This window comes from Nicotiana tabacum, chromosome 18 (assembly GCF_000715075.1).
Source record: "Nicotiana tabacum cultivar K326 chromosome 18, ASM71507v2, whole genome shotgun sequence".
NCBI lineage: Eukaryota > Viridiplantae > Streptophyta > Magnoliopsida > Solanales > Solanaceae > Nicotiana > Nicotiana tabacum.
The window spans coordinates 98,213,666-98,228,789 of NC_134097.1; the positions used below are offsets into that span (position 1 = coordinate 98,213,666).

General features: G+C 41.9%; 1 protein-coding gene across 1 annotated transcript; it reads left to right on the top strand.

The window, feature by feature from the left end:
* Positions 1 to 343: 343 nt before the first annotated feature.
* On the top strand, positions 344 to 2,808 carry LOC107805590 (putative methylesterase 11, chloroplastic). The gene is made up of 4 exons (XM_075236259.1): positions 344 to 712; positions 1,471 to 1,968; positions 2,064 to 2,195; positions 2,301 to 2,808. The coding sequence occupies exons 1-4, from the start codon at positions 344 to 346 to the stop codon at positions 2,577 to 2,579; spliced, it is 1,278 nt and encodes a 425-aa protein (XP_075092360.1). The 3' UTR covers positions 2,580 to 2,808.
* The last annotated feature ends 12,316 nt before the right edge of the window (positions 2,809 to 15,124 follow it).

The following is a 15,124-nucleotide window of genomic DNA, read 5'->3' on the forward strand; positions in this document are numbered from 1 at the left end:
TTTAAAACTTCATAGTCAAACTAGTATGCATTTGCTTAGCATTTGCAAATACTGAAATATCGATTAATTGCCAAACGGATTAAACAAAGAAGAAGAAGAAAAAAAAAAGATTTCTTGTAGCCAAGTATTAGTTGGACTTTTTCTGGACACTATTTGATTAATTAGAAGGTCAACATTGTACTACTTCAACTTTCAACTCCTTCACAGTAGCTTCCAAATCATTTTTACAATTAATCAAACAATTTCTTGGAACTTTCATTTCTCTAACACCTTCTATTTCTTCTCAAACATATATAAATTGCATTCATGTTGAAAACTTGTCTCTCAAACATATTCAAAGAAAATGGGGAATTCGTTGTCATGTTTCTCTCAAACTCAAGCTATCAAAAGAAATAAATGTAGAGCTAAATCATCACAAAGTATTCCTCCTCCATATTTTCCCAGCTCATCAGCTAGTCAAAGATCAGATAAAATATATCCAAAGGAAACTAATCTTGATACTGATTATATAAAAGAGCAAGCTCGAGTTGCTGCAGCCTTGCTTCTCCAACACCACCAACAAAATGGAACACTTACTCAGTTTGAACGCTCAGTTTCTGTAAGGGACCCTTTAGCAGCATCTAAAAGGCAAAAGAGGATTCCCAGAAGTTCAAGTTCTCGTCCGAGTTTACTGTCTGATTCTCTGCCCCAGCACCTGGAGATTCCTAATCAGGTCTTGCTTTTTTCTTGCCCTCAAATTAATTCTAAGAGCTATTTTGAGATTTCATTAAATAAGAGGATTAACATTAACATATATAGATGCTTTATAAATTATTTTCATGAAGACATGAAGTAGCAATTTGCAGTGGCTCTTTAGAGTCCTAAGGATTTGTCAAATCTTATACAGTGGAATTTCATGTGTACTGAAAACTCACCAAGAAATATTATTTAATCAGTTTTAAGAAATATATTCACCTTTTCTTGAGCCGAGGTCTATCGGAAACAACCTCTCTATCTCACCAGCTGGGGGTAAGGTCTGCATACACACTTCCCTCCCCAAACCCCACTTATTGGATTATACTGGGTATGTTGTTTTTGTTGTTGTAGTTTTGAGAAACATACTTGCTATCTTTTTCTTTCAGAGTAGATTTTTGAGAACTGAGACTGAAGAGCAAATTAGTGTACAAGAGACTAAAAGATAATGTTTTTACTAAGCAAAGGGGCAGAGTTGAAGTCTCAATACTCATATGGTCTTGGTGTTTAAGCCTTGCTAGTAGTAGCAGAATATTCAAACGCTAGTTTTGTACTTCATCTCTTTCTCCTTATGTGAATACTCTTTGATAGTTTGGCTGATGAACTTTTTTTGTAACTCCCAGTAAAGATACTGTTACCTCTTTCTCGAAACAAATTAATTACTAATCTAAAACGTAAGAATCAATTCTACAAGATTCTGCAGCAATAATCTCTTAGTATTATGTTGGATAACATTTTCTTTTACCTTCTCAGGGTACAGAAGTTGAAGAATTAGAGACTAAGCATTTTGTTCTTGTCCATGGAGGCGGTTTTGGTGCTTGGTGTTGGTATAAAACTTCAACTCTACTCAAAGAAAATGGATATCAGGTTGATGCCATAGACTTAACTGGTTCTGGTGCTCATTCTTTTGACTCCAACAACATTACCTCTTTGTCTGAATATGTTAAACCACTTACCAATTACCTTGAGAAGCTCCCAGAAAGCAAAAAGGTTCGAACTCTTGCACCTTGTCTCCATTCAATTAAAGAATTTGCTGGTGCTTTCTCAAACTTAAAAGCTGAAAGCATGCAAATTGGTTGTTTCTTGATCCAGGTCATCTTGGTTGGCCACGATATTGGAGGAGCTTGTGTTTCTTATGCAATGGAGTTGCATCGATCAAAAATCTCTAAGGCGGTTTTTATTGCTGCAGCAATGTTGATGAATGAGCAAAGCATACTTGATATGTTCTCAATGCAGGTTGGTTATGAAGGTTTAAACTTCGCGACCTAGTAATTACAATAGTAGTAATCCAATGGACATGATAACAAATTTTATTGCCTATGTTTCTGCAGCTTGGCTCGGATAATCTTTGTCAACAAGCTCAAATGTTTCTCTATGCAAATGGCAAGAACCATCCTCCAACTGCAATTGATTTCGACAAATCATTATTGAAAGATGTTTTGTTCAATCAAACCCCTGCTAAGGTATGTATTGTAGTAATCAACATTGTAGAACAGAGTTTTTTTTCTGTTCCAAGTTGTTTACTTTCTCATAGAGATAGCCAATTTGACACTTTTTCTTTATTTCAGGATGTTGAATTAGCATCTGTATTGATGAGGCCAATCCCTTTTGCACCTTTGACAGAGAAGCTTTTCCTTTCTGCTACAAATTATGGTTCTATCCCAAGATTCTATGTAAAAACACTTGAAGATTTCGCCATTCCAGTTTCCCTTCAGGAGGTTATGATAGATTCAAATCCACCTGAACAAGTTTTCCAGATGAAAGGCTCCGACCATTCGCCGTGTCTGTCAAAACCTCAAGCGCTACACAAGATTTTAGTGGAAATTTCAAAGATTCCTCTAAAATGAACTCTGTTAAATTGTCCAGCTAAAATGGACATCAGCACATATGATATTTCTTCAAGAAAATGTGATATATGTAGATCGCTAAACATTGATCATTGAAAGCAAGCTCTCATTTTGATGTCTTAAAATTTATTTCATTATTTTCTGGTTAACGAAAAGAGAGAGAAGTCCCGTTGTACTATGATCGAGTGAATCAGTTTTGTACATCAGAAAGCCATTCTTTATCCTCCCACTCCCATTTCTTATGTGTTAAAACTTCTATTGGTAATTAATAACATCCATGATATGATGATAACATCAGACCTTATATTTTATTCAGAATTTCAGTTAAACCGCAGTCCTTTTTAGGTTATAATTCATCAACGTAAAGTTTAAATTCAAATAGTGATGGATGTGATTTGTGACCTACATACCTAGACTGGATAACTACACGTACTAATAAGTAGAATTAATAGGTTTAGAATAGTAACTTAACGAAAATGACTCATTAATAGAGTAAGATCGAAGAAAATAATGTCGTGATATATAAACCTAGATTATCGAAGAACTGTCATGCAATTCTAACTGCATGGAACTATCTAAGAATTCCAACATAGCCCTTTACGATTTGAATAGAAAACAATGATCCTACAAAGATTCTTTTATTTTCAGAACTGTTACAACATAAAGGTCTGTTGGAAGATTTGATAAAAAAACTAAAATAAGTTATAATGGACCACAGAACCAATTGACTCCGAAACCTTCTGTAAACCTAAAGAATTCTAGAAACAGTGAAACCACGAAACGAATTGTATTGAATTCAATATTACCTTAAAAACTATGGAAGTAGAGTCGATTTAATGCTCAAGTCAAAGAGGAGTCCACTAATTGGATTATTGTATATTAACTTGAGATTTCTGTAGGAATTCATAAACTTAAATTCCTGGATCCGCCTCTATGGGTCAGACCAAGAGGATGTTTTTGATTTTCATTGAAATTCTACAAAAATAAAAAAGAAATCAAGTTGCTTATCCCACTTGTTTGAATCTATTCGATTAAATAAAATTTAAATGAATCGTAGTTTTGTATGAATCAAATTGTTTCAAAGCTATAAACCCATTTCACTAACCACTTGAATCGATCCTTGAAAATTCTTCAACCCCGAGATGTAACGCGAATTAGCATCACATGCCTTCGTCGGGCTTCCGTCCAATCTTCTTCGATGTACCTGTATAGGTCCAAATTTGGTGACCACGGTAACGGATAAGTAAGATAAAGGATGGGGTTGACCACAATATAACAATTGAAGGTTGTTCTCACAAAGGCTGATGCCAAAAGCGAGTAGCCGAGATAAAAAAGTAACAGTAGCATAGGTTCAGAAGTGGACATAAGAATATTCCTTTAGATATTCTTTATGTTGTACCTTTTAGGATTTCTAGAGATTATCCCTTATAAGTAGGAAGAGATAGGGAACAAAAAGGGGATCTGTTTTTTGGACTAGAATATATTGTAAAGGTTGAGAGAAGAATATACAAAGAAGTTGTCTTATTCATTGATTTATTCAAGCACACGTTGTTCAATCTTTATCCATAAATCTCTAGATTCCATACCCATCTTGACTTCCCACTTTTCCATCTCGCCGTCAGAGGAAAGGAACATCTCAATCATATAATAATTGGGTGGTAGATCCTTTCCCAGTACATTCCTTGTCATTATTTATAGTTATTATACATTTATGCTATCATATTTATTGTCAATCATTGCACATTAAATTCGCTATTTAACGCTCTTGAGCTTTACTCATTACACAAGTGCTCTTTTTTATTTGGTCTAGAATTTATTAAGTTCAACTAAGATTCGCCCTATAACTCATCATTAATTGGTTTAGCATTTATTTGCTCAAACAATTTGGCGCCGTCTGTGGGGAGGTTTTAGTTGAAATTATAGTTACCTTTTCTTCGTTTGCACAAACTAACGATGGCAGGAAAAGGAGATGCAAGACTGAAAGCGATAGCAGGCGTCACTGCCAACATTTTGAACAGCATCAACAAAGATGGCAGGGAAGACAACAAGAACGTGACACCAAACGTTACGCCCAGGCGTAGTGCTTCACCTCCCCCTCATGAAAGCGTAACAGCTTCATGCGAAAGGGGAGACTCCACATCTACAGTTGAGGAAGCACCACCAGTAGTGAAAAAATTACTAGAAGAGTGGCTGACAAGCACTCTAAACAACATATTCGACAAACCCGTTCAAATGGAGAGCAGAAACACCACGCAAGCAGATATCACGACAATCACTGGCGAGCAGCCCATCCCTCAAACAGGTAACACTTACGCCACTGTTGATGTAGGTAATGATGCACTCGCAGCCATTCTAAAGAAAATGGAAGAAATGAAAAACAAAAACAAGGCACTCCGCGACCAGATGAGAGATCATCAAGAAAGGGTCGTTAAGATACCGTGCGCCCCAAAGTTGCTACCAAAACGAGACGTTGGTCGGTTCGTCGAACAACCGTACAATGAGGAAGAGGTTCCACATTCCATTCCCAAAACCTTAAAAATGCCACCGTACTTAAAGATATACGATGGAAATACAGACCCCGAAAATCATATCATCCATTACGTTACAGCGGTGAAGGGCAACAACCTTTCGAAGGAGCAAGTACCATCAGTGCTACTAAAAACGTTCGGCAAAACCTTGGCAAGGGGAGCCTTAACCTAGTATTCACAAATGCCGGTGCGGTCAATAACAACGTTCGAGGAAATGGCCAACAAGTTCGTCACCGCCCATGCAGGGGCTAAAAAGGCGGAGGCCGGGGTGAATGACATATTCGTCGTTAGGCAGTCGCATGGCGAGGGACTCAGGGACTTCCTCGCCTGGTTTAACAGGGTGAGAATGAGCCTACCAAATATATTAGAAGGGATGGCGATAGTGGCTTTCCATAATGGGTTGAACAGGAATGGGTCAAGAGCAACCAGAAAGCTATTAAGCAGGCTCATGAAATACCCTCCCACCACTTTGGAGGAAATCCACAATGCCTACTACGACGAGGTGAGAGCCGACGAAGGACGACCTTAACGGTCCTACCTAATGGTTGACATCAGCTCAAACAGAGTCGAGAAAAGATCGTCATAACGATGGCCGAAGAGATCAGTCAGGCCCAGGTATCAACCGAGAAAGACATCAGCCCTACATCAAAACAGTCGTCCCATAGTCTCCTCGACATCCAGAAGGGCTGCCCAGGCCACACACAGGGACTCAGCGAAACAAAAAAGGTATGCCTCTACTCTTATCTGCTCACAATTTTTGTGTTTCCCCTTCAGAAATAGTGTATGCACTAGAGAAGCTTGACACAAAGATGAAATGGCCACAAAAGATGGAGTCCAGCCCAAGTACTCGAAAATCGAACATCCTCTGTGAATTTCACCAGATATAACAACTGAAGGTTGTTCTCACAAAGGTTGTTTCAAAGATATTCTTTATGTTGTACCTTTTTAGGATTTCTAGAGATTATCCCTTATAAGTAGGAAGAGATAGGGAACAAAAAGGGGATCTGTTTTTTGGACTGGAATATATTGTAAAGGTTGAGAGAAGAATATACAAAGAAGTTGTCTTATTCATTGATTTATTCAAGCACACGTTGTTCAATCTTTATCCATAAATCTCAAGATTCCATACCCATCTTGACTTCCACTTTTCCATCTCGCCGTCAGAGGAAAGGAACATCTCAATCATATAATAATTGGGTGGTAGATCCTTTCCCAGTACATTCCTTGTCATTATTTATAGTTATTATACATTTATGCTATCATATTTATTGTCAATCATAGCACATTAAATTCGCTATTTAACGCTCTTGAGGTCTACTCATTATACAAGTGCTCTTTTTTATTCGGTCTAGAATTTATTAAGTTCAACTAAGATTCGCCCTATAACTCATCATTAGTTGGTTTAGCATTTATTTGCTCAAACAATTTGGCGCCGTCTGTGGGGAGGTTTTAGTTGAAATTATAGTTCCTTCTAGATCATAAAAAAGACAGCCACCTTTTCTTCGTTTGCACAAACTAATAATGGCAGGAAAAGGAGATGCAAGACTGAAAGCGATAGCAGGCGTCACTACCAATATTTTGAACAACATCAACAAAGATGGCAGGGAAGACAACGAGAACGTGACACCAAACGTTACGCCCAGGCGGAGTGCTTCACCTCCCCCACATGAAAGTGTAACAACTTCATGCGAAAGGGGAGCCTCCATATCTACAGTTGAGGAAGCACCACCAGTAGTGAAAAAATTACTGGAAGAGTGGCTGACAAGCACTCTAAACAATATACTCGACAAACCCGTTCAAATGGAGAGCAGAAACACCACGCAAGCAGATATCACGACAATCACTGGCGAGCAGCCCGTCCCTCAAACAGGTAACACTTACGCCACTGTTGATGCAGGTAATGATGCACTCGCAACCATTCTAAAGAAAATGGAAGAAATGAAAAACAAAAACAAGGCACTCCGCGACCAGATGAGAGAGCATCAAGAAAGTGTCGATAAGATACCGTGCGCCCCAAAGTTGCTACCAAAACGAGACGTTGGTCGGTTCGTCGAACAACCGTACAATGAGGAAGAGGTTCCACATTCCATTACCAAAACCTTAAAAATGCCACCTTACTTGAAGATACGATGGGACTACAGACCCCGAAGATCATATCATCCATTACGTCACAGCGGTGAAGGGCAACGACCTTTCGAAGGAGCAAGTACCATCAGTGCTACTAAAAAAGTTCGGCAAAACCTTAGCAAGGGGAGCCTTAACCTAGTATTCACAAATGCCGGTGCGGTCAATAGCAACGTTCGAGGAAATGGCCGACAAGTTCGTCACCGCCCATGCAGGGGCTAAAAAGGTGGAGGCCGGGGTGAATGACATATTCGCCGTTAGGCAGTCGCATGGCGAGGGACTCAGGGACTTTCTCGCCTAGTTTAACAAGGTGAGAATGAACCTACCAAATGTATTAGAAGGGATGGCGATAGCGGCTTTCCAGAATGGGTTGAACATGAATGGGTCAAGAGCAACCAGAAAGCTATTAAGCAGGCTCATGAAATACCCTCCCACCACTTTGGAGGAAATCCACAATGCCTACTATGACGAGGTGAGAGCCGACGAAGGACGACCTTAACGGTCCTACTTAACGGTTGACATCAGTTCAAACAGAGTCGAGAAAAGATCGTCGTAACGATGGCCAAAGAGATCAGTCAGACCCCGGGATCAACCGAGAAAGACATCAGCCCTACGTCAAAACAGTCATCCTACAGTCTCCTCGACATCCGGAAGGGCTGCCCAGGCCACACATAGGGACTCAGTGAAACAAAAGAGGTATGCCTCTACTCTTATCTGCTTACAATTTTTTTGATTCCCCTTCAGAAATAGTGTATGCACTAGAGAAGCTTGACACAAAGATGAAATGGCCACAAAAGATGGAGTCCGACCCAAGTACTCGAAAGTCAAACATCCTCTGTGAATTTCACCAGGAGTGAGCTCACAAAACTGAGGACTACATTGCTCTATGGAAAGAGGTAGTAAACATGCTAAACGAAGGGTACCTGAGGGAACTGATGAGCGACCGCGGATGATCCAACTTCGGCCGTGGACGTGAACAACACCAGGGACCTCCAAAGTCGCCCTCCCCCCCGTACCATCAAAATGATCATAAGCGGAGGCGATGATGCAGTGATCAACCATGTGAAGTTCACCACTTTACACAAACTAAAGTGGTCGTTCAGTCACGCATGGTACGACGACCTCGAAGACAGTATCATCTTTGATAAGTCAGATACCGACGATTTGACTTTCCTTCATTTTGATGCTCTTGTTATTACTTTACGTATTTCAGATACTAATGTGAAAAGAATAATGGTAGATGACAGATGCGACACGTGTATTATCCACCCTCGAGTCCTCACACAAATGAGACTCGAAGACAAGATAGTATTGTGTTGCATAATACTAACAAGTTTTAACAATGCAGTTGAGCGAACCCCTGGGGAGATAACGCTACCCGTTCTAGCTGGGGGAGTCACGCTAGAAACAACGTTCCATGTCATGAACCAAGACACAGCTTACAACGCCATCATAGGGCGGTTATGGATACACGCCATGAGGGTCATCCCGTCAAGCCTATATCAAGTAATCAAGTTCCGGACTCCATGGGGAATATTCAACATTCGAGGCGAACAACGCACCACCCAGATCAAATCTAGATCAAATCAAAGCCATTAAAGGGATACTTGAAGTGTTAACCAGCAAGAAACATGTGCAAAAATTGACTGGTCATATAGACGCCCTGTTAAGATTCATCTCGCGGTCATCCGACAAATGCCATAAATTCTTCAACGTGATGAAAATAGACAACGGGCTCCAGTGGAATTCAGAATGCATCGATGCCTTAAGAGAACTAAAGGCATACTTGTCCTCGCCCCCACTACTTGCCAAAGCAGAACTTGGCGAACGTCTCCTAATATATTTGTCCGTCTTAGAAGTAACGGTAAGGGCGGTGTTGGTCCACGAAAACAAAGGTACGCAGTATCTAATTTATTATATTAGCAAAACCTAGATCAATGCCGAAATGAAGTACCCCCATGTCTAGAAATTGTCTTTAGCATTGGTTATGGCTTCACGAAAACTTAGACCCTATTTTCAGTACCACCCCATATCGGTGGTGATGACCTTCCCCCTGCGGAGCATCCTACATAAACCCGAAATGTCAGGAAGACTGGCCAAGTAGGCCATAGAATTGAGCGAGCACGATATAACATATCAGCCGCGAATAGCGATAAAATCGCAGGTACTCTCCGATGTCGTCGCCAATTTCAGTGCCAAAATAATGCCCGAGGTCGAGCAGGAAGCTTCTCGTACCCCCCGAGAAACCAACCTCTGGGTCCTTTACACCGAAGGCACATCCAACGCGTCAAGATCTGGACTGGGACTCGTACTTGATGTCCAGACAGGCGAAGTTATCTTCCAATCCATACGGTACCCCGATATGACTAACAATGAGGCCAAGTATGAGGCTGTAATTGCAGGATTAAAGCTTGCTCTCAAATACAGAGGACGACGAGTCATCCTCAGATGCGACTTACAACTCGTCGTCAACCAAGTTACAGGGACTTTCCAAATCAAAGAGCAAAGGCTACAAAAGTACCAAGCAGAAATTCATAAACTACTGCCACAATTCGATGAATGTCAACTCGACCTGATACCTCGAGCAAAAAACATCGAGGCAGATGCCCTCGCCAAATTAGCAGCAGCCACCAAAAATATCACTAAAAAAAACGTGGTCACCCTCCTCCACTCATCAATAGACCAACTTGAGGTACATTCCATAAATTTGACTTGGGACTGGCGCAACCGAATCATGATATATTTTCAGGAGGGAGTACTCCCACAAGACAAAAAAAACCTAAAAGCTTCGAATGCAGGCAGTCAGGTACAACATCATAAATCATGACCTATACAAGAGAACGTTCGAGGGCCCCTTGGTGAAATGCTTAGGGCCGAATCAAACAAGGCATGTGCTCGAAGAAGTACACGAAGGTCATTGTGGTGCTTATACAGGTAACGAGCCCTCGTTAGATGCCTCATTCGGACAGGATATTACTGGCCTACTATGAAAAAGGAAGCCGCATATTATGTCAAGAGATGCGAGCAGTGCCAAAATATGCACCTATGATACATCAAGCGGGCGAACACCTCCACTCTGACACTTTGCCATGGCCGTTCATCAAATGGGGAATGGACATCGTCGGACCCCTCCTAGCGGGGCGAGGTAAGATATGCTTTCTTTTGGTTTTAACTGACTACTTTTCCAAATGAGTGGAAACAAGTGCGTTCACCCAATTACGTGAACAGGAAGTCATCACATTCATATGGAGGAACATCATATGCCGTTTTGGCATCCTTAAAGAAATCAGATGTGACAATGGGCCCCAATTCACCAGGAAAAAGACCACAGAGTTCTTCGAAAAATGGCACATCAAGCGAATACTCTCTACGCCATATCATCCCATCGGCAACGGTCAAGCCGAATCCTCCAACAAAACAATATTGAACATCTTAAAGAAAAAGCTCGAGGACGCCAAAGGGTTATGGCCGAAATTGCTACCAGAGATACTATGGGCCTACTGCACCACGCTAGAAACGAGCACTGGCGAAACACCATATTCACTAGTCTACGGGACTGACGACATGATACATGTTGAGGTAGGGGAGCCTAGCCTTAGATACTGCAATGAAAGCGGACAAAAGAAAGAGGAGAATAGGAAACAAGACCTCGATGAGGAAGAAGAACGAAGAGACATGACTTACGTAAGAATGGTATCCCAAAAACAACAAGCAACAAAGTACTGCAACAAAAAAGCCAAAATACGACTGCTCAAAGTCGGAGACTATGTTCTCAAGGCCAAAACACAAGCGAGCAAAGACCAGAAAGAAGGCAAACTGGGAACCAATTGGGACGGGCCATACAAAATCACGGCAGCAGCAAACAAAGGAGCATTCCAACTAGAAACAATGGAAGGAAAACTACTACAAAACAATTGGAATGTCGCCCACCTCAAATACTTCAACCTTTGAAAAAGGACGCCGCTTAAGTCGTACGCTTTTTTCCTCACCCTGGTTTTGTCCCAATTGGGTTTTCTCGGGGAGGTTTAACGAGGCGATGAAGGGGACGTGTCAAAGTTCAAGTATGATTCATCGCCCCGCCTACCGACTGCTTCTCCAGGCCGAACGATGAAGGGACTAGATACATGGAAACTTCTCCAATATATGTATGAAATGGATATGTATAGTATTCTCTAGTAAATGAAATAAAGCAGCATTTTGTACTCTCCACCAAGATATTCTCCAATGAATGAAATAAAGCAACATTTTACTCTCCATAAAGTGTCTTTTTTCCGCATCTAACACTCGACCTCGCTCGAATTACTTAACATTCGACCTCGCTAGAATTACTTTACAACTCAACCTTTCTTGAGTTACTTTAAGATCTACGATCGACCATGCCAAAACATTACATACAAGTGGCCGAAAAGCCAGGGACTTCACCGAACAACAAACAAAAATAACAATTTGGAGATACACAGCAAAAAGGTAATCATTCCATTACAATTGTTACTTAATAAATCTTTTTTCAAAGGGCTCGAAGATACCCTTACAAAAATAGCAAGGCAAAACAAAAATAAATAGAACGGCCCTATGCCACATCATCCGCTATGGCATACTCCTTGTTATACCAAGAATCGGAGGCAAGCCTATCCGCATATTCATCAACATCATCCCCGCCAGGCGTACTGGGATCATAACTACAGCCTTCACGGGCCGCACGTGCTTTAATACGAACACCCTCAAGCTCTGCCTCGAAAATCTTCTCGTCGGCCTTCAAGGACTTGTACACATGAAGCTGAGCCTTAACATGAATCCACATCTCATACAACTCCCGCAGCACGATGAGATCTACAGAAGTATGAGATGTAGACGACTACGACTGCCGTCGCTCTCCCTCAGGCAACCTGTTCATTCAATCCGAACAACTTCGCCTCCAGATTTTGGATCCGCTCTTCTAACCTCGCTACTTTGAGTGCCAACGTCTCCACCTCATTATCTCGCTCAGACCTACAAACATGGAGGGCATCATCCAAAGCTACTAATGTAGATATGGCGACCACCCTGCCTTTTTCGGCATTGGTCAATTCATCAACTTTAACGCTCAACTCGCCCCTCAGATTGACAGTCTCCACTTCCCTTTGCCCAAGCTCAGCAGTTAAAGAAGCCACCCGCACCTGAAGATCTGCGTTCTCTGCCATCACCACTTTGCTCACCTCGAGCTCATCATCCTTGGGCTTAAGAGCCACCTCAAGTTTGCTGCATCGACCTATGGCATGCATCAGCTCATCATCCCGCTCCTTCAGCTCTTCAACTTTCTACACTAGCTCTTCCTCTTTCTGTTTAAGCACGTTGCAAAATAGCTGAAACTCGCTATCTTGAGTGAAGACACCGGCCAACGCATGGTGCTTGGTACGATACTCTTTGTACTTTGAGGTCACCTTCTTAAAAACGGTCGCCCTCCGCTCATCCCTATGGTCGCGCTCGATCTCCATAATGAGAGTCTAATATATAGAGTAAAACAATTCGGCATAAGCAGAAGACACATGCAAAACAAATCCTAACACTAAAAGAAAAAACACTTACTCGCAAAGCCATGCTATAAATTCTACACGATAGCTTTGCATCACTCATCACCCGAGGCGTTGTGTTCTCAGAAGCAGTGCATAAGGGGGTGAAGGACGACACTGCCTGCTCAGAGTTCGCCAAAAGATCGTAACCCACGGGAATGATTACATATCGGTTAGGAACCTCCGTCCTCACTTCCACACGTGTATTTCTCTCCAAAAAGCCTGCACCTCTTCAGGATCGATGTCCAAGCCTGAACCATCATCCTCTACGAGCACCGCTCCATCTCCTCTGTCCGTCGATGACGTGCCATCTTCAGTGGCCTGTGTAGGTTCCCCTCCTTGGTATACCCCCTCGGCCCTAGGAGACCTCCCCACCATAATAGAATTCGCCATAAAAATGACCCCTGCATCTAGCATAGGTGAGGACACCGCTCTCGAGGCAACAACCTTTTTCTTTTCAACGTTGGTGGCGATGGTCTTTTCAAGCTCCATTCTCCTCCTCTTTCTCGACGGCGACTCCTCTCCATTAGAGGACTCATCTACAAGGTGGTAGATAGGCAGGGAAGAGATCTCATCCCGTATAGCTTTATTCCGATGAAGGGGGTCCCTAGTTGACAATGTTTGAGTACGACCTCCACAGGCGGGCTCAACCAAAGTAAATTGCATCCCTGCCGATGCAATGGCCTAGCGAAATGCCATCACTGGAGCTTTTTTTGGAAACCAATCGACCGGTCACCACAAAGAGGTCATATCAATAAATGACAACAAACAACAGAAGGCTAAAACAAAAGTAATACTTACTAGACGGGACCTTCGATTTAAAGTGCTTGTAGAAGACCGCCCAATCTCGGATACCCACCATGTGAGGTAACACGTGATCCACCCAGTCTTCAATGCCGATGAGGAGAAAAGATGCAAGCCTCTCAGCTAAAAAACACAACACAAAGAAACCACAAATGAATGAAAATCAAAAGGGACGAAAGAAGATAACAAGCGTATGCCATCAACACCTACGAATATGATTCCACTGGTCGGGAAATCCAGCAGGGTCCGACATCAACTGACACTGAGTGCTCGGTTTTGATAAAAAAGTACTTATGCCAAAATTTCCGATTCGTCCTATCATCCCTTCCAACTATCAGCCCTCTGGTCCTGCGATATTGCAGGTGTATAATAGTGCCTCTATAAAAACTTGGTGAAAACAAGTGTAATAGGTGGCTGATGTCGACCTCGCAACCAGCAAACTCTACATACTTTGTTAGAATTAAGAAAACTTTATACAAATACAATGACAGCTATGCCGGGCTAACGTTGAAAAATCGGCAGAATTCCTCCGCCAGCGGAAGAAGAGGGAGAGTATAACAAATTAAGAAAGGGTAAATATAAAAGGCACAGTACCCAGGTCTATGGACCTCCACGATGTCGCCACTATTCGAAACCATCTCAACGTGAGAAAGGATATGATATGTAGATTGGAGTTCAGCTATATGAGGTGGCCCGGTCTCAGAGATCACTAGAAGGGGAGCAAGAGCGGGTTCCTTTTGGAAATAGCTTTTGTACAAGGTGCTTTTGGGAACTATCTCCTCTACGGTAGGAAAACTCTCACCCTTTTCAGCCACAAGATCCTCATCGCCGGAAGGAAGAGCCATCGATAAAGGAGTGGCGTCGGGAACTTCATCATGAATGCGAAGGGTTTGTGACATCTCTACGATGAAAGGTATGATACTAAACCTAAAGAAAGAGGTGATGACTGGGTGAGAAGGAGAGAAACGGAATCGTAAAAACAAAGTTAATAATAGGAACTAGTAAAGAAGATCGAAGGAAAATAGTGTTCATGCATGGAGGGGAATGGTGGAAACTTCTGAAAAAATGAAACCCTCATATATTTATAGGGCTAGATGGTGCGAGAATCAAAGCAAAGGATTGTCAATAACACTAAAACCAAAGCGATAGGCACGCAGATGCTGTCTCGGGAAGATGCATAATGATAACGCGCATGGATGTGACGTCACCCCATGGTAACCACATCAATCGTGACTCCGCTGATTGTGTCATTCTCTCGATCTTGGTCAGCCCGACTTAATTCAGTAGCCAAATTCTCCCGAGATGAAAACAAATGATGTCCTCTTATCGAGGACGTGCAGGGCTACGACCTCAACAAGCGGAGGGACTAACTATATAGGTCTAAATTTGGTGTCCACGGTAATGGATAAGTAAGATAAAGGATGGGGATGACCACAATATAACAACTGAAGGTTGTTCTCACAAAGGCTAATGCCAAAAGATGGCAGCCGAGATAAGAAAGTAATGGTAACATAGGTTCAGAAGTGGACATAAGGAAAAT